The sequence below is a fragment of the Motacilla alba genome, chromosome Z, assembly GCF_015832195.1.
Source record: "Motacilla alba alba isolate MOTALB_02 chromosome Z, Motacilla_alba_V1.0_pri, whole genome shotgun sequence".
Classification (NCBI taxonomy): domain Eukaryota; kingdom Metazoa; phylum Chordata; class Aves; order Passeriformes; family Motacillidae; genus Motacilla; species Motacilla alba.
Window position 1 is genome coordinate 40,645,624 of NC_052046.1, and position 23,614 is coordinate 40,669,237.

Genomic DNA, 23,614 nt, shown 5'->3' on the forward strand with positions numbered 1-23,614 from the left:
CATATCTCTAAAGCTTACACTACCCACCTCCAAATGAAGAATCCTACCTACTGAACATGCACAATAAATTCAAAATGCATTGTACCTTTAAATTGAAGCAGGCAAAAGATTATCCAATAGCTATTGAGTAGGCAGGTATTTTGACATCAGGAAAGTCCAGACTTAGATATTTTGAAAATATCTTAGCTATACTGCTTGGCTAGAACTGGGTGTGATGGCTCTGTGGATTCACCACCCAGCACCCATCTCTGCACAAGCATGAAATAAATGTGATCCTCTGTGTGGATTGGCTTCTTGCATACCAGGTTGAAAGAGCACATTTTTGGGAACAACTTTACAACAGAAACATCTTCATTCTTTTCCAGCAACATAAACTTATTGTTTGCCCCATCTGAGTGGGTACAGCAACATACTGCTGCATGGGGGAATGGAAGGACACCCTCTCCCAACAGAATGTGTTAGGAGCAGCATTTTGCTTGTATAACAAAAGCTCTGTGCACTCTTTTATTGAACGCCATTTCATCCAGAGAGCATCTTACTTAACTCAAAGTTGGGCTTAGGATGAAGCTGAACTGTACAAACCAGATCTGAACTCAAGAGATTTTTATTAGTACCGTCCTGCTGCTTCTGGAAGTTCACATCTTGACATAATCAAATGATTAGAGGCTCACTAAAATCCTGATCGGAGAAACAGTATGGGATTAAACCACAGAATTTCTGTACCAACCTCAACATATGCAGATAAGCAACTGCAAACCTTGATAGTTTCATTACTCTGGGAAGCAGTAAAGCTGGTCATTTTGTATTACAAATGTAGCTGGTCATTTTGTATTACAAATGTATTACATAAAAAAATGTTTAAATACATGTACCCAAAAGAGATTTTTGCTCCACTTAGAGCCTGAGCAGTGGCTGTCCCCTACCTGAGGGGTAGTTCAGCAGCACTGAACTGTCAAGCCTTTCATCAAAGTGGGGGTGATCAGCTGCTGCTCCTGCCTCTCCACTGACAGTACATTCTGTCAGCCACACCAATGCCTGCAACATTAACACACAGGAGGAACTTCAGTGGTAAGCAGAAAACATCAAGAGAAAGACCTCTAAATCATTGTTTCCTTTCTCAGTAGAAAGCTAGATCTGGGCTCAGTTCAGCTTCTGAATTAAAATAAATCCTTTCATCCAAACAAAGCACTTCTCCCAGACTTCAGTTTACTTACACATTGGTGTTACTGTACCACAATGAAGCTGCAACCAAAAAGCTTCCATTTCAGAAGTCACTTTATTTACATTTTTAGTAGGAAGGAAGAAGGGGGCTTGAGTTTTTGTTGAAGCTATTACTAAATTAGTATGCTGCTGTTTCCAGGCCACTTTTCCCCACATTACATTTGTCATTCTAGTTAATAAACATACATTTCCATTAACATTTTGTGGTCTTTGTGTTGGCTTGAAATTTGAAGACAGATTGAAAGATGATTTTTTGCAAAATCATTTTGGCCAATGTTTCCGAAGATGTTCCTTTAACTGTGGGATTGTGGACAGCTGTTGTTTACAGCGATGGCATCTGAGGGGAAGTTTGAGAAGTTCAGAGGCATGGTCTCTCACCATCACTTTTCCCTTGCTTCTTACCATCTCTATCACATCTGGGGATAAAAATAAAAAAGACCATAGGTATTGAGACCACGTAGCCTCATGAAACACATGACACTGCAAATCTCTGTTCATTGTTTTGCATGCACAGTGTGTCATTGCTTCGTTCTAATTTAAACCAGCCACAAAATTTGTTGACTTTTACTCAGTGCTACTCCCCAATATCTTGAATTAAATAAACCCTTTTGCTTACTGCAATAAAATGTATGACTTGCACATTTGTTTGAAAGAAAAGCCCGAAGCCAGAACCTGCAAGTGGGATTATATGTTATGAAATACTTTCTCTAATCATTACCTTGAGAGTTTAAGAAGTAGTCTGTAGTAAAAGAATTCCAGTGCTTTTTGGTTTTCAGGGCCGGAGAATCAAAATCCTGACTGATTACATGCAAATGTAGCTGACTGAAAAAAAATATAATGTAGATATGAGAGAAGAAGGTTCATGCTCAAAGCTGTTTTGCAGTTGTATCAGTTGCAAACATGATTCAGCAGGGTGCCAGCCTTGTGGGTCAGTCCTGACCCTGTGACAGAAGAAACACAGTCTGTTCCGGAAGCACTGTCTCTTGCCAAGCATGTCACTTATAAACAGTCAGGGTCATTAGTCTGCATATTCCATTGGTCCCTCACTGCAGTCTATATTCCTGCTAGTTTCCAAAAAGGTGGAGACAGTAGTGTTAGCAAACCACAGGTTTATTAAAGGTTTAATAATAAACCAAAGTTTTATTATTTGTGGAGTAATTGAATGGGACTGATCAGTGCACAAAAGCTTCATTCAATAACTAGAGAACAACTGACTGCAGTATCAACAGACACCTGGACACTCTAAGGTCTGGACTTAGACTCAAATCCTTGCCTGGTAGGCAGGACTCTGCAGGTCTAGGAGTCAGTCCCTAATCTCATGCTGCCCTGGAAGTGGGATGCCCTAGCAATGGCAGCAGTGCTCCTGTCACTGGGGCTGGACTACAGGCATCCCACAGCCCCAGGCACCAACCTGTGCTAGAGAAGCCCAACAGGCATTTCCCCCCATGCCCAAGATGCCCGTGCATCAGGATCTATACAGCAGCATGGGGCAAAGGACTGCACACCAAGCTGTCTCTAGTATTGAGGAGGATAGCCTGTTCTTTAGCAATGCCAAATCTCCTCATGGATTTAGCCCCAAATCTGTGTAACTGGAAGAACAGCACGTCCACCACATCACTCCTCTAGGTCTTACCTCATACTGGGGATAGCATGGTAACCCAGTCGGAACTCCAGGCTCTCTCTGGCAGGGCACTGATTGATCATTTTTTGCCCAACAGCATGCATATGTTCCAGGAGCTCAAGGTGGTCCCTGGTGACTGACTTCAGGCTTGAAATAGGGTCCCATGGTAAGATAAGCCAGTGGTAACGTGCTTTGGGATATTTATCCTTAATGACTACAGCCTTTTCATCTTTGTAAACCTTGCAAAAAATGAAATAACTAGATTACTTTCTGATTGAAAGTTAAATATATTATTCCTATAAGCACTGTATTTAGTGGAGATATGTTATCCAATGAAAACTTTTGCTGGAATTAAGCTGCTCCAGGATAAGTACCCTCTTCCATAACATACAGCAGGGCAGCTATGGAGAGGTGTTCCAGCAGCCTTTTTCATATACTTTATTATAAAAGAAAAAAGCTTTCTAATCTACCTTTGCAGTAAGTTAACCATAGCTACAGGGGTATATGAACTCTTGAAAATCACCTGGACTGAGATACCAGTGAGGCCTAGGGAATTCTACTTCATCAGGCTACGTTCAAGCTCTGCAGTCACAAACAAAACCACTGTGCTCAATCCAGAATATGTCAGAATGCACTAGGTTGCAGATTTCCAGAGTGAAAAGCAGTGTGCTGCAGACCTCCACCGGCATTACGAAGATAAATATATTCAAGTCTGGGCTATTTCAGTTTGTCCTACCCAGTGTGCTGCTTTGTAAGATCACTCACAACAAGGAGAACAGATTCCTGTCTACCATGTCCTTCTTCCTGTTTTCATTGTGTTTTGTCTTCTGCAACAATTCAGTGCAGCTGAGGAAGAGAAATGGTTGGGAAGCTTGTGGACAACAGTGGGGAGAACACAGCAATAAAAAGCCATCAGGATGTGACGCAGAAACTGTGTATTGTGTCTCTGGTCTCAGCAGTGCACCAGCTGATGAGAGATGGACGATGCCCTTGTCACCTTTGCTAATCATTCTTGTATGTTTATATACAAATCAGTCTTACTCTACAGGAAAGAAGATTAGAGTTCTATTGTACACAAATCACAGGACTGATTCTTTCAGCAGCAAGATATTGTATACACACATACTAGTGTCTGCTCCCGCCGCCAGCAGGAACAGGATCACATTCAAGTCTTTTCAGAAAAAAGAAATATGGCCATTTAATATTTGATTAAAAAGACAAGATTAAAAAGAAAGAGTCCTATTGTTTGTGTATTCAGATTGAAACTACAACTAATAAAGCTAACCTTCACTCATAAACAGTTAATTGTGTCTAACATTAAAAGAACAGTTTTAAAACCTGCTTACATTTTGGGTCAAGAAAGCCCTGTTTTGGTAAGTATACAGAATTATGCTTCAGGTGTAAAACTTAAGCTTCATGTTTAAAAAGCATGGAAGAATTTCCGTGGTTTTATCATCCCCTATAGACAGACTCATTTGAAAGTGCTGGCAATTCTAGGACAATGGGCATCCAGTTCTCCTGTAAATCTATGCAGTTCAACACTTCACACTTAAATTAGAAGAAAAATCAGTCAAGAAATAGGAGCCTTCTGTTTAGTTATCAGCTAAGCAAGGAACTGTCTCACAGGTCAGGCACAAAGGGTTACAGTGAATGGGTGACATCAGACTGGGCTCCATCAGATGGAGCCCTGGGGTTCCACAGGGCTCCATCCTCAGCCTTGTGCTCCTCAACAGCTTCATAAATGACCTGGACACAGGACTGGAAAGAACAGAAAGCAAGTTTGCCAATGACACTAAGTTGGGAGGAACTGTCAACTCCCTTGAAGGCAGGAGGGCCCTTCAGAGAGACCTGGACAAAATAGAGGGCTGGGCAGAAGTTTAACAAGGTGAAGTGCTGGATTCTGCACCTTGGACAGGGCAACTCTGGACATAGAAAGAGACTGGGGAGCAAGGGACTGGAGAGCAGCTGCATGGAATGGAACCTGGGGGTCCTGGTCTGTGGCAAGTTGAACATGAGTCAGCAGTGCCCTGGCAGCCAGAAGGGTCACCCGTGCCCTGGGGTGCATCAGGCACAGAATCAAAGCCGGGCAAGGGAGGGGATTGTCCCGCTCTGCTCTGCAGTGGGGCAGCCTCGAGTGCTGGGGGCAGCTCAGGTCACAGAACAGAAGACACAAAGCTCTTAGAAAATGTCCAAAGGAGGGCTAAGAAGATGGTGAAGGGCCTTGAAAGGAAGTCATATGAGGAGCAGCTGAGGTCACTGTGTCTCTTCAGCCTGGAGGAGACTGAGGGGAGACCTCATTGCAGTTACAACTTCCTTGTGAGGGGACAAGAAGCAGCAGGCACTGATCTCTTCACTCTCATGACCAGTGACAGGACCCAAGGAGATGGCCTGAAGCTGAGTCAGGGGAGGTTTAGTTTGGATATCAGGAAAAGGTTCTTCACCCAGAGGGTGGCTGGGCACTGGAACAGGCTCCTCAGTTAACATGGCACCAGGTCTGTCAGAGTTCAAGAAGTTCTTTCAGGTACATGATATGATTTCTGGGGATGTCCTACAAAGGCTAAGAGCTGGATTCAATGATTCTGACAGGTCCCTTCCAACTCAACATACACTATGACTCTAAATTATCTTCAGCCTAACAGTGATCATAACCTGAAGGGGCCCAGTGAGGCCAAGGTCAGATCCTTTCAGCTGACATAAAGGTGTGAAAGTTAAGAATTTGCTAGAAACCAGGAAACTGCACTAAGAAACAACATAGCACTACTGACTGCTGGAGAATGGGAACCCCTGTGGCTTGCTCAGCTTCAGAAGACAACCCCATTTTAGCTGGTTTCCCTGAGGAAACAAAGTAACTGCACAGCTCACCTGCTCTCCCATCAACCTTTTTGAAATCTCTTGGCCAAATCTCACAGTACAGAGAGCTCAAAGATAATTAACACAATGAGAATCTGTAAAATCAGTACAACAAAGACTCCCAAGTTAATGTTACTACAGAGAGAGATGCAAGTACATTTCAGCCCTTATGCAGGACTCCACTGATTAACCAGACTGTTAAAGCAAATTCCAGAAGGAAGAAAGAAAGCTCATTTAGCTTTATTAGACAGGATCTACTATAAAGTACAAGTATACAGCTCTCACCTGCAGTTTTGGATCTTGCATGGAGCTCTTCAGACCCTGACTCCAGTGTCCTAAATGTTCCTATATAGCACAGAATGGGAAAAATAAATTGTAAGACAATTAAGTGTCCAATGATATACTTCAAAGGATTCAGTTAAGAATATTCATTTGTATACAGCAGTACAATAACAGCTGAATGACAGCTCAATTATTTCCCTTCTATAAAATACCAACATATCTGCTCCAAATGCCCCCAAAAAGCTACTTTCAAAAACTTTTAATAAGATACTGTGAAGATGGAAAGTTCAATCTTCCAAACTTCCAAACGTCCAAACATTGGAAATTCAACAGCAGGGAGCTACAAATGTGTTTAAATTTAATAATTTGCCGGCACATGTCATAGCACAAGGCCCTCTGCTTCAGGGATCACAAGAACCAAAGAAAGAACAAAGATCTCCACTAACTGTCCTATCCCATACTGCTCTGCGCAGAAAGAGGAGTGGCAGTGTGTGGCCTTATCCTTAGATGGACTGATTTTTTTTATGTTGGCTTGTAGAGAAAACAAAAAAGGCACGAGACGATCAAGCCAACACAAGCTATTTCTTAACTTTCCTACTAACACCTAATAGGAGGTGTGTCTTGAGTGCACCTTTTTCAAAACAAATGTTTTACCTATTCAGAGCAGTAATGATATTCATCATACTCTTACAAAGGAAGATGTTCAAACATTATTTTAGTGCTGGCAGGGAAACAGTGTGAGTCGTCATCTCCCTGATCATTCCACCACAAATCTGGCCCTAATATAACTAGTCCAAGCCCACAAATGAAATAAGTGGTTAACTCACAGCAACTTGAGAATAAAATTTTGTCTTAAAGGGTTTCATTTCTGTGCCTTCTCCTCCAGCACTGCACTAGTTCCAAATGCATTGAAGTATTTTATTTTGTCCATGTCACAGGGCTAAAAACTCCCTTTCAAAGACTCTGGCTGCTAACACTCACTAATGTAAACATGGATCTGCCATAAGGAATGAACAAAGCAGAAAGAGAAAAAAAGCCTCATGCAATTACAAACAAACAAATTTTAAAAAGAAAAGGCTCAGGTTGTTCTGTTCTCTGTGCGCTTGCATTTAGATAACCACTCAAGAGCCAGGACAGTGTCCTTGGGTGACTGCAGCTAAACGGAGCTCACATGGACTGTTCTTCTAGCAGAAACTGCAGCTGAAACCAGAGATTAAATCCTCATTTGCTCATCCTCACACACACCTAACCCTCAGGTCAGGTTAGAACGGGTCCCAAGTAACTTTCTCAGGATCTGGGTGATGTCAGGAGCACATAACACCGCTCATGCTCTGTATACTTTGAGGATCTGTGCCCACCTGAGATGCCTGCTACCAGCAGAACCCACAAAATCAAAAGACCATGTCTCCTCTCGGAGGAGACAACCTCAGAAGAAACAGTACAAGTATTAATACCAACACACTTGCCTTTTTGCTTGAAGTTCCTTCATGTGAAGATACACTGGTATTGCTTAGCTTTGGATTTGTAGAACTGCCTTGTGTATCCACCACCTCCAACTTCATTGATTTTCTGGGCACAAGCTCTATATCATCATTCTCACAGGCGCCTTCATGTGGCTTCTTATCTGCTTCTGGAACAGTTTTCCCAGACTCTTCAGCAAACTGCACCGTGTAGGGGTAAAGGTTATTTACAATATGCAGAACTTGGCCTGGCTTCATTTTCACCTCTTCATCCTTGCCAATATTCACATGATCAACACTAGTTGGGTTGACCCCTATCTTTGGTAGACAGAAAAAGGAAAAAATAGCAGAAAATTATGTTGTAAGTGGAATCACTAATTTCTGCTCAGTTCTCCTGGAATACCGTTATCCTGGAAAGCAAATGCATTTTGTATTCACTGCCCACCCTGCCCACATCAACCCACTTTAGCAGACCAGGCAGTGCAGCACTGTGGACATCTGTTTCAGCCCCAGTCTTGCAGTCACAGCTGTCAGCACACAACCTCAGGGCCTGGTGTCACAGGGAGCCTGGTTCTGCAGCAGTTACACAGTTACAGCATCACTTGCGCTGCACTTTCCTCACAAATTAGCAACCTATTGAACAACTGGAAACAGCAGCAACTATTTCTGAGGAGTAACGGTAGTTTTACAAATTATTTTAGTGCAATCATGTTGTGATGTAGGCAACCTACAGTGATTGCTTGATAGATGGATTTTGCATCATCATGTGGGTGACCCTACAAAAATTAGGAGTCTTCAGCAAAATGCTTTTGGTTAATGTTTATGCACAAAACGGGCTTTAGGAAATCAGCTCTCTCCTGTGACTGACGAACTCAGTCAGAGAGACTTTTCATTAGCTTTGTCGCTGCCATACCTGCCTGCTTCACAAGACAGTACTATACCTCTCACTTGGTATTCACTGTAAGGCAGCACACACCTGATTCCAGGACCTCTTTAGTCTACAGCTTTGCGGTTTCACTCAGGTCAAGGATGCCTCCCATCAGCAAATAAAGTACCAAACAACTGATCACTGGAACCTTGTGCCACACACCTCTCACCTGGGGAGCAACTCTTCAACAGGCAGAGAAAACATGCTAGCACCCACCACCAGAAAGTATTCCCAGTTTTGAGATTCCAGTAACACAATATTCAAATCATGACTAGGGTTGATTTCTGAGAAAAACTGTCCTAGATATCTCCACCAGATTCATCAGATACCTCTGGGGTGCCTGTGCTTAGTGGGCTGTGGAGGCATTTTGAGAGAAGACGTTACCCCTTGGCAGATAGAAGATGTTGCTGTATTGTCTGTGCAGGCTGATGCTGTGGGCACACACACACAAACACCAGCACCACAGACCTTTCCCTTCATATTATCTCAGAGACACTGGGTCTCCAAAGTGTGAGAGAGTAGGCCTGCCTCCATCCATCCGGTAACATGAGCATTCCAGCAGTGCTGTCTCACATCCCATCTCTTCCCATAAGTAACCAAATCTCCAGCTCTATCAGCTCACCCACAAAAATCTTCTACAACTGAGTAGTCCGATAAACACAAGAACTTCAACCTTAAACAAAGGGCTGCCTCAGCTTATGAAGTTTAAGGCTCAGGTGAAAGATAAGTTTAGTAGAAGAAGTCCAAAGTCTCTCAAATGCAGCACCCAAGAGAACTGACTGAGTACTCACAACAGCATTCCCTGATGCTGCAAGTATGGCTGTCTTAGACTGGAACATATGTGGAAGGAATAGTGCAGCCTTTCATGGAGGTGCACCAAGAACAAAGTTCATTTTTGAGGGCCACTTGCTGTAAACTCCCTTGGTGATAAGAAAGCCTCAGGTTCCTCAGACCCAATCATCATTATCATCACTTGGAGCATTTGTAGAGTTCAGTACAACTGTCCCAGTAAGTACCAGAAGTGCGGCAGATGCATACATAAAAACATACCTGTTTAACTGTGACATACCCCTTGTTACAGTCTGCTTTTAACTGAACTGGAAAAGAAAGAACCAAGTGTCACAAAAACATGCAAATAAAAAGAACTCTGCTGAACCACCCAGTGCAGAAAACACTCCTCTTTTTGAAGAGCTGTTTCTTTCTGGAACTGATCTTTGTGAATGCCAAGAATATTTCTGCCTTGTCTCTTCTTTCCAGGACCACAGGTAAAACAGAGCCAACCCATACACTGAGCCAAAGGTAGAATTATAAAGTATAAAAGCACACTACAACATATTCTGTTGATGTCTTATACATATTCTTAACATTCTTACCAGCCCTCTGGGACAAAAAGGCATAGAACAAGACTGTGTCCAGAGACACAGAAGATAAAACAAGGAAGATGTGCAGTATTGCACAGGTGATAGGTATTTTCATATATTGTCCAAGATCACGTCATTTTATATATAAAATAACAAGTCATGCTAAAAATCAGTTGGTGGAATACTAAGGAGAAGAAGCAGGGATACAGGCAGTGAAACACAACTGTGGGCCTGGGAATTCACATTAAGATTCAAAGCTTTAGTTTATGGAGGTGGACGTCTTGTCATTGGGTGACTCTGATATTTTAGGCCCCAGAGATCTCCGTAAGTGCTCATTAAAAAGGACTGATGACTTCAAGAACCAGGCAACACTGCAGACCACATAGAAGTACGAGGCAAGCTCAGCTGCTGCAGCACGTGGAAAGCAGGATTTGAGCTGAATCACCTTACCTTGCTGCCGTGAACACTTCTTATCCGTTATCCCAGTCTCTGGGCCACGCCCAATTACCACAGCTTCCAAGTGTGGCAGTTTCACTCGCTGAGTGCATTTCTCTTTGCCCACGAGCCAGCACACACGCATCACTGAGCTATGGAGCAAAATAAACAGTGTGTTACCAACACGCCACTTCCTTCCTGTGGAACAGGGTCCATGATTTCTGGTGCCAGCCCATCAATTGGCTAAGCCAATTCTGCTAACTTGGCTCAAGTTTCTGAAATCCAAAGCAAAGCATGTCACCAGCACTTGCATAATCTAAGAGCAGGTTGCTGCTGAAAGGGCAATCCTGTTTTCCTTCCTACACTACCATACATTCTCACGTTCGTGAACCATATATAGGAAAAGTTGATTGGATTGACAGCTCCATCTGACAGAAGAGCCTAACCACAGAAAAGCTCAATTTGTTTTCCCGCTGAATCAGAGCTCACCCGAGAAAATAACTTAACCACCAAAACACGAGAGAGCAGCAGAAGACAAGAGATGACGAGAGAGTCGCGATAGCTTCATCCAGCAACAGTCAGCACACGGACCATTATCCTATGAAACCTTCAACTTAACATCAATGGGACCCTGGACGGCAAAGATCCCTCACCCTGCCCGATGCTCGGCCCTGTTCCTCCCAGCTCCGTGGCGGGGAGCTCATGTCCCCGGAAGGCCGGGCTCGGTCCCCGGCGCCCCCGCGGGCCCGTTCCCATGGCAACGCCGGGACGGACCCGTCCCCTTACCGCGCGCGCGACGTTCGCGCCGCCGCCGCCGCAGCCAATCAGCTGCTGCAGCGCGTCTCCCACGTGACCGGGCAGAGGGGGCCCGCCGCAGCGCGTGGCCCGGCTCAGGCGCACTGGGCCCGCGCACCCGGGGGTGGGCACTGGGTCCTGGCAAAGGCGCAGTAGAGTGGAGTGGGCCGGGCTGCAGGCCGGCCTGTGCAGCGCGGAATCAGGCCCGCGTAGGGTGAGGGGGGAAAGACGCGAAGGCGGTGCCGGGAAGGCGGCGGCCGGGCCAGCGCCCCGTACCCCGAGCAGTTCGGTACCTCCGAGGGCGGGAGCGGCCGGCGCGCAGGCGCGAGGCGAGGCAGACGCTGGGCGGGGACGCCACCGCCCGCGCGGGGCGGGGCGGGATCCGCCCTCAATGCGGGCGGCGGAGGCGGGTGCTGATTGGCCAAGTGCCTTCCCCTCCCGAACAGCCATTGGTGGGCCACTCGCCCGGGCCCGGCGCGCGGCGGGGCAGGACTTCCGGGGTGGGGCCGGCTGTTAGGCGGCGGGGCTGCAGGACCGGCCCGAACTTTCCAGAAGAGTCGGGATCGGAGCAGTGCGGAGTGGGATCTGCGTCCGCCGGGCCGGGGGCCTCCTGCCGCTGCCGCCCCCGCCACCGCCATGGTGAAGGAGACCACTTATTACGACGTGCTGGGCGTGAAGCCCAACGCGTCCGCCGAGGAGCTGAAGAAGGCCTACCGCAAGCTCGCGCTCAAGTACCACCCGGACAAGAACCCAAATGAGGGCGAGAAGGTCGGCGGGACGGGCCGGGGCGGGGGGGCCGGGCGGGAGTCCCACCGGGGGTGCTGCAGGTGCCTGAGGGCCGGTGACTGTCCTTTCTGCAGTTCAAGCAGATCTCGCAAGCTTACGAAGTGCTGTCGGACCCGAAGAAGAGGGAGCTGTATGACAAAGGAGGCGAGCAAGCTATCAAGGAGGGCGGCTCTGGCGGCGGCTTCGGGTCACCCATGGACATATTCGATATGTTCTTCGGCGGCGGAGGGAGGATGCAGAGGGAGAGGCGAGGTAACGTGTCGGCGAGGGTATGAGATTCTCTGGGGAGAATGCTGTAGGAGGTAGGAGTTTAAACAGAGTTAAACTGAAGTTACAGGCTTAATTTAAAAATTGGAGAAAGCTATTGTCCCTCAACGCCTGAAACGCCAAGGGAGGGCGTTTGGTTGGTGCTGTGATAGTTTGGTCTTCTGTGCATTGTCCCCTGTTAATCAATAACCAGGAGTGTTCGGACTACCTTTAGCTGAGTGTTAGCCCAGCTGCTGGTAGACAAATTAGGAAATGGAAGGGTAAAGTAGCTTAAAATGGCTTGTTAATTAAGCTACTGTAAGTGTAGCAACTAAAGGCAACTATTTAAACAAGGCATCAAGATCCGGTTCAGTTAGTGAAACTTTTCTGTGTTCCTGCACTGTGCAGTGGTATTAAGTTGAAGCTGCAGTAAAATGCTATTCAGAAGTTAAGCTCCAGTTTAATCACGCTGGGAAGAACTTTAAACTTGTTAAGAACAGTGCCAACTCAATCACCTCTTAGTGCAGGTCTGGTGAGAGAGAGAGGAAACATTGTTTTGTATCAAAGTGTTAAGAGTGTCAAAGTACTTGTAACAACCCAGAGCTCAGCATCCTTTAGAAAACTAAGCCTGCAGCAGTTTAAGTGCTAAGGAGTACCTGAGGGTAAAAATATAGTTGGTCATTTCTAGTTCCAGAAGGTTAGGTGGTGAGAGGAAGAAAGTGCTGAAGTGGAGATTCCAAACAGTGTCTCTCACTTGTTTGTAGGAGATCTGTTTGGTGACTTGGTTGAAACCAGAGTCCTGCATTATAAAAGTTAAACATTTGGGGTTCTGTATGTTCTGTTGCTGTTACTGTTTGTACTTTTCCAGAAGGTCTCCTCTGACTTTACCAGAGTCAAAAGTCGTAACAACTGTTACCTAATATGACAGCAGCTGAGAACGGGCTTTTGACTAATACGAGCAAAACAAGATAAAGCTCTATTGAAACAGGATGGTAAAGCCCAGAGACTTGCTTTATCGTGGATTGGCATGGAGATGTGAAGACCAAGCTTCTAAACTTGAGTAAATATTTGTTCTTGTACAGGTAAAAACGTGGTCCACCAGTTGTCAGTAAGTTTGGAAGACATGTACAATGGTGCAATGAGGAAACTTGCACTGCAGAAAAATGTTATCTGTGACAAGTGTGAAGGTAATGCTGAAACTGATACTGAAGAGAAGATGTTTCTAAAGCTTTTGAGGTTTTTTTTTCTGGTAGCGCATAACCACCTATCTGCAATTTTTGTTCTCAGGTCGTGGTGGTAAGAAAGGTGCAGTAGAATGCTGCCCTAATTGCAGGGGAACAGGCATGCAGATCAGAATTCACCAGATCGGGCCAGGGATGGTGCAGCAGATCCAGTCTGTGTGTATGGAGTGTCAGGGGCATGGGGAGCGTATCAGCCCCAAGGACCGGTGTAAGAGCTGCAATGGCAGAAAAATTGTTCGAGAGAAGAAGATCCTGGAAGTTCACATTGACAAAGGTGAGGTGTCTTACTGAGGTGAAGTATTGAACTTGAATGTGCTGACTGACTTTGCAGCGCTAAAACAGAAGCTTTAGCAAATATGTGGTATTAATTTGGTAAGTAACAGTGCTGAACACATAGCTAAATTACTTATTGTTGCCTTACAAATAGTAGAGTTGTTTTCTATGGAAGGTTGACTATCTCTGTGTTCGCTTCTAAAGCCTGGCACATAACTAAGAGTGAATTCTGAAACCTGCATTATTGTAAGCAGTGAATTATTTTTCAGGTCCCTCGAAGCCCAGTTTGTGATCAGGTAGCCTAATCAATTTTCACTGCCTGCAGCAAAACCCTGCAGACTCCGATCACTCTGCTGTGTTTCAGTGTGAAGGGAAACCAGGTCTGCTGTAGTGATAGGGTGCAGAGACAGTGCTAAGCCTCTCAGGCTTAGAACTTTATTGGCTGCACACCCCTGACAGTGCTGCCCAGCGCAGGTACTACTTCCTTGCCTGGCAGAATGCAACTCTATACACAAACCCTCAACGTGATGGGTGAACGTAATGGTATTGAGTGACAATTGCATCTCTGTTGAGGGGGCTGCCCAAAAGCTCGTGGGAGAAATCTCTGGAGTAGTGCAGCTTGTAAGACAGAGCAAGCTGTCAAGTACATGACTTCTACAGACTCGCTTGTGATTGTGACCTGTAGCTGTTATGTGTGTAAGCAGAGCTTATGCAATGCCTGAATTTGTAGGGGAAATCCTACAGTAGTAGTAAATATGAGGACTAGAAGGGATATATTATTGTTATTTTGACCAGGGGAGGTCTTAAGGGTGTTTTTCTAGAAGGAAGGGAAAAGAGACTCATGTAGCATAAGAAGGCTAGTATTTTTGTTCTGTGGACTTCTTGTGGGGGTGAAACAAGTTTCTTACAGGAAGTTTTTCAGTCCATGGGAATGCTTCTTCAACTTGGCAGGCACTGAGATGATGCTTCATAAGGAGATGTGCCACATATCTATGAAACTGAAGAAGCTGACTGATGAATTGCTCTTGAAATAGTTCGTACACAGTGTTTCTGATTTCTTTTTTTGTATTTGTCTGTATAATCAAAACTGTTTTAATGATATTTTCCTTCAGGACTTAATGTTGGTGCCTCTTTTGGCAGTACAGTTAAACTTGATGGTCTTGAGACTGAATTCAGGTTAGCACCGCTAAGATCTGTTGAACAAGTGAGTGGATTAAAAGAAAAAAAAAAAAACAACAAATGCTTCAAGGGAAGACCCTGATGTTCTTGCTTACAGATCCAAAGAGATATCTTGATACCAGCTCATGCCTATAAAAATGTTTGGTTTTGGTGCTTTTATCTTAAAAATAAGAAAAATGTTTATTTGTTTTGTGCAATAGGAATGAAGGATGGTCAGAAAATAACATTCCATGGTGAAGGGGACCAAGAGCCAGGTCTGGAGCCAGGGGATATTATTATTGTCTTGGATCAGAAAGACCACTCTGTATTTACAAGGTAAAGACACTTGAATTCTCTTGTGTTTTCTCCTGTGATGTTTTTCCACATGCTTCCGTGGTTACCACTCATCTTGTAGGTACTGGAGTGTCAGGAGATAGGATCACATGACTGTCACTCAGCCATGAGTTTGTCTGGGTGGTCAGAGGAGCACTGAGGTGAGCTCTGGTGCAACTAGTCTGGCGACTTGTGTTCTAATAGCATGAGGTAATCTCTTGTGAGCTTCGGCAGCAGAAGGGGATAGAAGGCAAACAAAAGTAGTTACAGTTAAGAGTTTACAAATCTTCAATTTTAAGAACTCATTGGAATACTGAGATTTTTAGTAGTTTTGAATATTTGTGACTGTTTCCTTGCTTTCAATTACTTAGCTCAGAAGATTGCCATTTACTGTAGTCCTCTGTTGTCCACATGGCCTCAAGACACAGAAAGCTTGGAGTGTGTGCACATGTGTTCGCGGATCTTACTTAGGACAAACTTACTCAGTATAGCGTGCACCCTTGTGATCAAATGCAGTTTCCCACACTTCATTTCCTGACCAAGTGCTATGAGCAGGATAATTGGTCCTGTCTGGCTTTTATTGTGAAAGCAAAAGTGACTCAAGCGGTGCTGACCACATCTCGACTATTTCGTGTTCCCAGGCAATACTGCTCGTTGTTGCACGCCTCCTTCTTGAGTGTTACTGTTTGTGGAATTAGTGTCCAGTATGTTTTAGTCCAGTTAAAAGCACTGTTGATGATCTTGCAGAAGTGTGTTGCATTTCTTTTGTCGCTGCTGCTGCTCAGAGCAATTACAAAGGAAGTGGTGGGTTTAGAGAAAGCACTTATCGCTGACTTTGTGCTTGTAAATAGGAACGGTGAGCCAGAGGTTCCTGGGAAACCTGCAGCTGGTCTGCCTGATTGTCATGTATGGTGCTGAGCTCTTGAAGCTGGTGCCAGAATTCTGTGCCAAGGAGCACTGGGCTCACAGCTTAAGAATCACTTCTGTTTGCTTTGGATGAGCTTACTCAGATGATTTTTCTTAACTTCCAGTGAAACCAGACACTGATTCAGATATGCCAAACTGTTCTCATGGTTTCCTGGGACCTGAAGTCACAATTCTGCTAGATTATTTTTGTCTGTCCTTCTGCCCAATGCCTTCAGTTCTAGTGTCCTTCAATAACCCTTGATATTACCGGTCTTGTGGGGTTGTGCTGAGGTCATGCACAAGTGGGATGTTCCTCTTCTCCTGTCAGAGTCTAAAATTAGCTTTTCGTTCAAGTCTTCTGTCAGAGACATTTTAGAAACAGGGTGAGTGCTCTATATTTATGAATAATATTAAGGGTTTTGTAGCCTTTGAACATGTAGACAATTGCCAGCATTGCCATACTGAAGTCAGAACACAGTTAAAGTAATTAACACTATCTATTCCAGATGCTTCTTGGTACTTGTATCAGAGGTACTTGTATCATTACCCAGAGTGGCCATCACCTGTTCAGACTTAACCTGGTAATAAATCTTCAGGGTGTAACAGATCATCATAGTGCAAGCTAGTGCAATTAAGAAGGTATTTATCAACGCAAAGAACAAATTAATTGTCCCAGTTTCAGTATTTATGAGGCTGAGAGGTGTTTTTTTTTATTTGGGAAGGAGCAGTGAAGTGAAACCTGGTGCAAATGGGTCTTACTGTATTTATTTCTTCTCAATAAACACATGTAACACTTTAGATAGCTTGACATGATCGTAATGGCTCTCAGAGTGGGTATCATTCTAGTAATTGAGGAACTACATTAATATTTGGTATTCTTTGTTTAATTGCCTGGGTTTCTGTTATAATTACAGCTTATTGTAATTTCTAGATTTTAAATATTGAAGTTGGGTGTGATCCTTGATCTGTTTCTCTCTCACTGTGACTGTTGTTGATTGATTCTGCCTTAGACGAGATGAAGATCTACTTCTGTCTATGGATATTCAACTGGTTGAAGCACTATGCGGCTTTCAAAAGCCCATCACAACTCTGGATAACAGAACTATTATTATTACTTCCCATCCTGGTAAGAGTTGGTTTGCTTTCTGTTGGAAATTCTAGCATACAGTGAATGTAAACTGGAAATCTAAAGGAACAGAAGCACCCCATCTTGATATAAAAGGGATGTGTGCTGGTATCAAGTTCTTTGCCCTAGTCTTTGCAGTACGAATCTTAAAATAAAAAAGGATTTTTGCATAGCAGTCAGCAGTAACTTTCTTTTTGCGTGACATAGTAACAGACCTTACCTCATGGACATACTTGCATCCTGAGGATATCTCATGAGAATTGAAGGCCGTGGGTCTCTGAAAACCACTTTTTCAGCCTTGGAAGCGATGGAGCACTTAATAAATTTGTAAGTATGCTTCCTTTGGGAAGCATAACAAGGTTTACAGGAATGTAATGTAGACATCAATCTGCTTTCCTACTCGTATGTTACCAGGCAGTAAGTTCCTGTTACACTACTTCATGTTGGTGTTGCTGCCTAACTACATTGTAGAAAGCTACATACATATTGAAGGGAATTACAACTAAAGCTGCTTCTGGCTCCCTTCCTTTTCTGGTAATTTTTTTGTTTGTTTTTTTTTAGGCCACGTTGTTGAGCATGGGGCTATTAAGTGTGTGCTGAATGAAGGTATGCCAATTTATCGCAGACCTTACGAAAAAGGACGTCTGATCATAGAATTCAGGGTAAGTGAATCAGCTCACTTCCACAGCATTTCAGGACTGAACATCCATCCAAAATTCAACCAATAAGCACTGCCTCAGTCAAGAAGAGATGCCAATAATCAGATATCCTGTTTTGGTATTTGTTCTTTACAATGGTGGGAACATGGAACCCATCAGAATTACAGTTCAGAGCAAAGAGAGAGCTTCCAGAATACTGTGTGCTCAAAGTACATTAGGTACCAGAGGAGTTTCTTCAGCAACCTTGTGAATTTCCATTTGCTTGATATATTCTTTAGTTTCTATTGTCCTGTAGGAAGCATGCATGAGTAACTTCAGCTTCTGCGCTGGAGCAGAAGAGTAGGTCGGAAAATGCTGATTTTCTTCTCTGGAGAGAAGCTAATACTGGGAGCTACAGCATCCAGAAGCTAATACATCTGCATAATACATTAGCTTCTGCATAATACATTAGCAGAAGCTAATACATCTGCTACAGCTTACCATATATTTAACCATACCTCTAATATTGACATTTTGTTTGTATATATATTTGAATGTGTAGTTGTGTATGCTATCATAAATATGTAGTAGTATGTGCTATTATATTACATTTTTACTTTGCTTTAGTGGTTGATTCTAGAGGGCAGCCTGAGGCAGAAGAAAGGTGTTGGTTGAGTTGCCAGAGTTAGAAGCTGACTTCATGCAGGCATTAAAAAACAGCGTAGTGATGCTGCTAATTTTTTTTTAGCTCTGAATTTAAGTAATCTGTGATGACAAACCTGATTTTGGCAGATATTTACTCTCTAGGTCTGTTTGACCTGATGAAAAAACCAGTTCAGATAGAGTTGAGTAACCTTAGCTCTTGATTTCAGGTGATCTTCCCAGAGAGTGGCTTCCTCTCCTCAGATAAGCTGTCCTTACTCGAAAAACTGCTACCTACAAGGCAGGAGATAGAAGAAACTGAGGAAATGGAACAGGTGGAATTAGTGGACTTCGATCCATCTCAAAAGCGAAAACACCACTATAATGGAGAAGTGTACGAAGATGATGAGCATCAGCCTAGAGGTGGTGTTCAGTGCCAGACATCATAAATGGGCCAGTGAATAACTTGTGATGCTTGTTTTGTATGCAGTAGTGGATGAGTGAAGGACTACAAGCAGTTTACCCTCACCTGCTATTTGTTGTTCTATCCAGCCATAGTCATTTCTAAAAGCATAAAGAAATAAACTAAGTAATTAAACTGACTTTGCGATTTGTATAAAGCTGCAGGATGCAAGCTGAAATGAAGTTGACTGCACTTCACCCCTGCCTCTTGGTCCAGAAAACTCCCTTACCTGCTTGTCTTTTATTCCAAACCTTGTAATTCCTGTATGTGTGCAATTGCCCAGACTTAAACTAAGATTCTGTGCTGTGCTTTTTAGGAATTCTAGATCTAATACTCTGTGAATAAAGTATGCACAAGTACTTATAATCCATGGTACGATGTAGTAAAGTTTTGTACTAATTAGGATAATAATGTTTGGGTTTGTACTGGTGTTCGTTAAACAGGGCCTGGCTGTAATGCACCCACATGGTAGATGAGGCTGACACAGGTGGGGTCAGTCTTCACAAGCCCATTAATGTAATGAGATCCCCGAGCTCTCCACGCTATGCCATATGAGGTCAGATAGTCCTTTCCTGAGCCGGCACTGGTCCTGACCCCAGAGCTAGATTGGGAGCTTGCTTTGTTTCATCGATGACTCCCATTTGGCTGCTGTCCTGCACTGCACTGCCTGCGGAGCCAGTGGTTGCTTGGAGCTGCATTGGCTACCACGCATTAGTAAATCCTCTAGGCTTTGTCAGCGTGCAGGTGGCTTGGAACGTCAGACTGCTGCTAGGTGAAGCTTGATTTCCACCCTGAGTACTGAAATCGGATACCCTTGGTGTGTTGTGGAAAGCAGTACCAGTCCTCTTAGTGCAGAGGAAAGAAGGCTAGTGAATACAACCAACCATTGCACTAGGATATTCTGAAATGAATGTATTGTGTGCATTATTTCAAGCTGACTCTTAAATTTCTGTGTGAATGTTCTAATTATTGTAGATGAAGTGTTTCCGATATAATTACAAAATTGTTCATTGCCTCTTTTCTTAGACCAGATGTTGGTTCAAAAACACCACCCCCTTCTTTTTAGACAGCTATTCACAGAAAAATCTTTAAAACCTTTCAGAAAATATGCTGAGAGGACAGGTCCAGATTTAACCTCTAGTGTCGTAGTTTAGTCTTACTCAACCATCTGGTTTGGGACAGAGCTTATGCTTTTCATACTGCTTTGAAGCAAAACTGTCACCAGGAGAACTCATCTAAGTAGCTGCTGCGTGGCAGTACATATGTTGTAACCTGAGTATCTGGAAGCTCTTAGAAAAAAACATCTCTAGCTTATCTAAGCGTTACAAGTTTCATTGTATAAAAACAGCTGGTATACCATGGATTTTGTACCTCAAATGTGGTCCCTTTCAGGTACCTACAGACCTATGATCTTTCACCTGCATGTTTCACCTACTTTTCTGTTTTCTTTCTCAACAGAAATAAAATTCTGTAGGCCAAGTGTTTTTCCAAATTCTACTTGAGTGAGCTCATCAGTGAGCTGAAAAATGTGACCTGCAGGTGCCTGTGCTCTGTCAGTAGGGTGGTTTAAGTCAAGGGGAGAAACAGAAAGTAATCTTCCTCTGGCCAGGGCTCACTCCTGCACAGCTGGCTTGAGACTTAAACAGCAGTAAAATGAGCTACTTTTTTTCAGCTCAATAAGCACCCTTGGGTTTTTTTTTTTTCCTTAACCACTAGATGAAAACAGCAAGGACAAACAACACTCCATTCACAGCCTTGAGCTTGACAGTGGGACATGATTTTGCTTCAGATGACTGTGTATTATATTTAAAAAAAAAAAAATCTGTAATCTTACTTTCTCAGGAACACTGCTTTTCCATTCACCCCACCCGCCCATAGCTGCATTGGCAGAGTTGAGGTTACATTCTTGACTTACTCTGGAGGCCATGACAATTCGTTGTGCTTGATGGCCTCACAGCAGATGGGCCAGGTTCCAGGAGGAAGGTGGCTGACCAGGAGCTGCCTCTAGAAGCTTTAGCAGAGCAGTCCAGGGAAGGATGCTCTGCTAGGAGGAAGGGCAGCAGGAACACCACCAGGTTAGTGTTCTGCTTTGAAATGTGCAGGTTACTGATAGAAGAGCTGTGCCCCAAACAAGTATTGGCAGCAGAAGAATAAGCTTTTGGCAAAAAGCACTGAATGGCAAGAGGTAGTAGGACTTTGTTGTCCAGTGATACTCTGGGTGTCATACAGTTAGAGCAAGCAGCTAGACGAGTTCAGTGCCACTGAAAAATGAAGTAAGAATTTTTTCTGACTTGTTGCTTTATGTGGGATATAGTTCCTAGATTTGGGAAATAAACAGAATAGACAGCTGTAGAAACAGGAGAAAGTAGCACAAAACAGCTGTTTCTGTAACTACCAGTATAGTAACCTGACCTATTGTAATCTGAGTTTGCAATTACTTCCAGTGTTTCAACACCACCTAACTCATATGATCAAGCTTATGTTTTAGTCTATTACAATTACTATTTTCACTGCACCAGACAGTTAGGACTTCATATTTTTCCCATAAATCTAGGAGCTCCACTATTGCACAGGCTGGCTGTGAAAGAGCTTACTGTCACTTTTGCTTTGCTTTCAGAGCCTTTAGGCTGCAGGTCCTCTCCTTCCCATAGTTTTGAATACCTGCTAGCCAACAACAGTTGGAAAAGGTTGGTTCAGCCCAGGGGTGTAAACTCAATCATCCCAAGTCTGATCTGAATTTGCAGTGTGATGCAAAGTCAAGCAAGCAAGCAACTTGCCCTATGATTTTTCGTTAGCGGCTTCACCTGGGAAGACATGTTTGTGACTGATTCCTGCTCGGACCATTAGGAAAGCACACTAAGAAAAGTGAGGTTTGATTTAAGCCACTCTTTTCAAAAACAGCACATAAACAAATGCCAGGCTTAACTGTTTTCTTAGGGAGTAAAATGAGCACTGTACAGTGCCCAAAGAATGGGACTTCAACTACCCTGTTAAGTGCTGTCAGGAAAACATAATAATAAAAGTAGATCCACATCTCAGATAAGTGTTAAGTGCTTTAGGTCTCTGCCATAATGGTGAGCATTCCTGAGCCAAAGCCAGTGCGTCTACTGAGACAGCCCCTGAGAAGCCTGATGCTTCCATGCAGACAGAACTGGTGAGGCAGGGGTCAGTCAGGTGGTATGTTTCCATGGATGCAAAGATGCTTCTGAGGAAAAGGCTGGTACCTGCACAAAGTGTGCATAGCTGGATGACCAGCTGCAACAGGTGGCTGAATGACAAGAGACCATTGGCTGTGCAGTATATAGAAGGGCTGAAGCAGAGAAGTGGGTTCAGAACCACACACCTGCAATGGATACCACTGAGCCTGAGGCACCTTGCACCCTGGGGACCCACAAAAGCAGGGCTCCAATTCAATCTCCACATTTCAACTTGCAGACCAAAAATACAGATCTGATGCTTTAAAGGCTTTAGTTGTCCATGAGCAAGGCCAACAAAGAGAACCTCACCAGCAGTGCATTGTGAATACTGTAAAAAGAAACATCAAGTGGTTGTAGTGGGCACTGAGTTGTCCATTTGCCAGCCTAATTGGCAGTCACAAGGGGCATCCTGCCCTCCATGAGCTGGGATCTGTAGTGTTGCCAAGAGGCTGCCCTGACCTGTTTAAGAGCACTACCCCCATCACTTTTTCATATGGGTACAAAAAATGCCACAAGCCAAAAAATAGGTGGGATCAAGGAAGACTATAAAGCCCTGGCAAGGCAGGTGAAAAATATCACAAGTCATCCTCGTGACCAAGTCATCTCCTTATCTGTCCTCCCTGTTAGACAGCCAGAGGCAGACACATTGTGCAAATCAATATCTGGGTTTGTGGCCAACACCATCAAGAAGGTTTTGGCTTCTATAACAGTGGGTTGTGTTTTTGTGATTTTTAGCCTGTTATAGGGGAAGGGGATCCCCCTGGCTAAAAAGGGCAAGAGAATCATTGGCAGCACTCTGGCCAGTCTGGTGACATGGGCTTTAAACTGAAGGACTGGGAGGCAGGGTGCAAATGGCAACGATTGTGCCATAGCTTCCTCCTGAGAAGCAGGTCATAGCAACCACTGTGGAGTCAGATGTACCTTGGCTGCCACTGGAGCTGAGGATCAAAACACAAAACATATCATAGGTGCTTATGGCTATGGTGAATCCTCTCACATTCCTTCTAAGAAACCCCATTCTTTGATTATCCATGAAGTGTCAGTATACAAAAAGATGCAGCATGAGGAATGAACAAGAACTATATACATATATACATATGTATATATGCATTCACAGGGCAATGATCTCACTGCAATGCTGAGACATAGTGGGATAGCTCACATGACTGGAATATTGTCATGGATGGGTATGTTGTTTTTAGAAACAGAGATGTCAGAGAAGCAAGGTGGTGGAGTTTCTATTTACGTGAGAGAGGAACTGGAATGTATCAAGCTCTACCCAGGGACAAATTAACAAGCTGGGAGTTTGTGGGTGAGAATTGTCCAGTGTGCCCTGGCAGCCAGGAGGATCAGTCCTGCCCATCACCAGCTGGGCAAGGGAGAGGCTTGTCCTGCTTTGTTCTGCACTGGGGTAGCCCCACCTCAAGTCCCCTGTGCAGTTTTGGGTGCCACAGTGCAAGAAAGGCATTAGGCCAATACAGAGCATCCAAATCAAGGCAACTAAGATGGTTGAAGGGCCTTGAGGGGAAGCCATATGAGGAGTGGCTGAAATCACCTCAACATGAGGAAGAACTTCTTTTGAGGGTGGCAGAGCACTGGAATTGGACATGGACTCCCCCTCTCTGGAGATACTCAAAAGCCACCTGCTCTTA

The 23,614-nt window shown here is 44.1% G+C and overlaps 2 protein-coding genes across 6 annotated transcripts; one reads left to right on the forward strand and one right to left on the reverse strand.

Moving 5' to 3' along the window:
- Window positions 1-1,257: 1,257 nt before the first annotated feature.
- APTX (aprataxin) lies at window positions 1,258-11,623 on the reverse strand. 5 transcript variants are annotated; one of them, XM_038123939.1, is made up of 8 exons: window positions 11,230-11,623; window positions 10,174-10,310; window positions 9,413-9,459; window positions 7,441-7,635; window positions 5,978-6,037; window positions 2,855-3,081; window positions 1,940-2,043; window positions 1,258-1,637 (listed from the first exon to the last, which is right to left on the reverse strand). In XM_038123939.1, exons 1-8 carry the CDS (start codon window positions 11,589-11,591, stop codon window positions 1,483-1,485), a joined length of 1,287 nt encoding a protein of 428 aa, XP_037979867.1. In that variant the 5' UTR covers window positions 11,592-11,623; the 3' UTR covers window positions 1,258-1,482. The 5 variants fall into 5 exon arrangements, with proteins under 5 accessions (XP_037979867.1, XP_037979866.1, XP_037979869.1 ...); XM_038123938.1 differs by having other exon boundaries at window positions 7,441-7,752; XM_038123941.1 differs by having other exon boundaries at window positions 7,441-7,752; window positions 11,247-11,376.
- On the forward strand, window positions 11,475-20,241 carry DNAJA1 (DnaJ heat shock protein family (Hsp40) member A1). Its single transcript, XM_038123943.1, has 8 exons — window positions 11,475-11,721; window positions 11,814-11,991; window positions 13,068-13,172; window positions 13,273-13,500; window positions 14,879-14,993; window positions 16,907-17,022; window positions 17,584-17,684; window positions 18,533-20,241. Exons 1-8 carry the CDS (start codon window positions 11,590-11,592, stop codon window positions 18,749-18,751), a joined length of 1,194 nt encoding a protein of 397 aa, XP_037979871.1. The 5' UTR covers window positions 11,475-11,589; the 3' UTR covers window positions 18,752-20,241.
- Window positions 20,242-23,614: the final 3,373 nt, after the last annotated feature.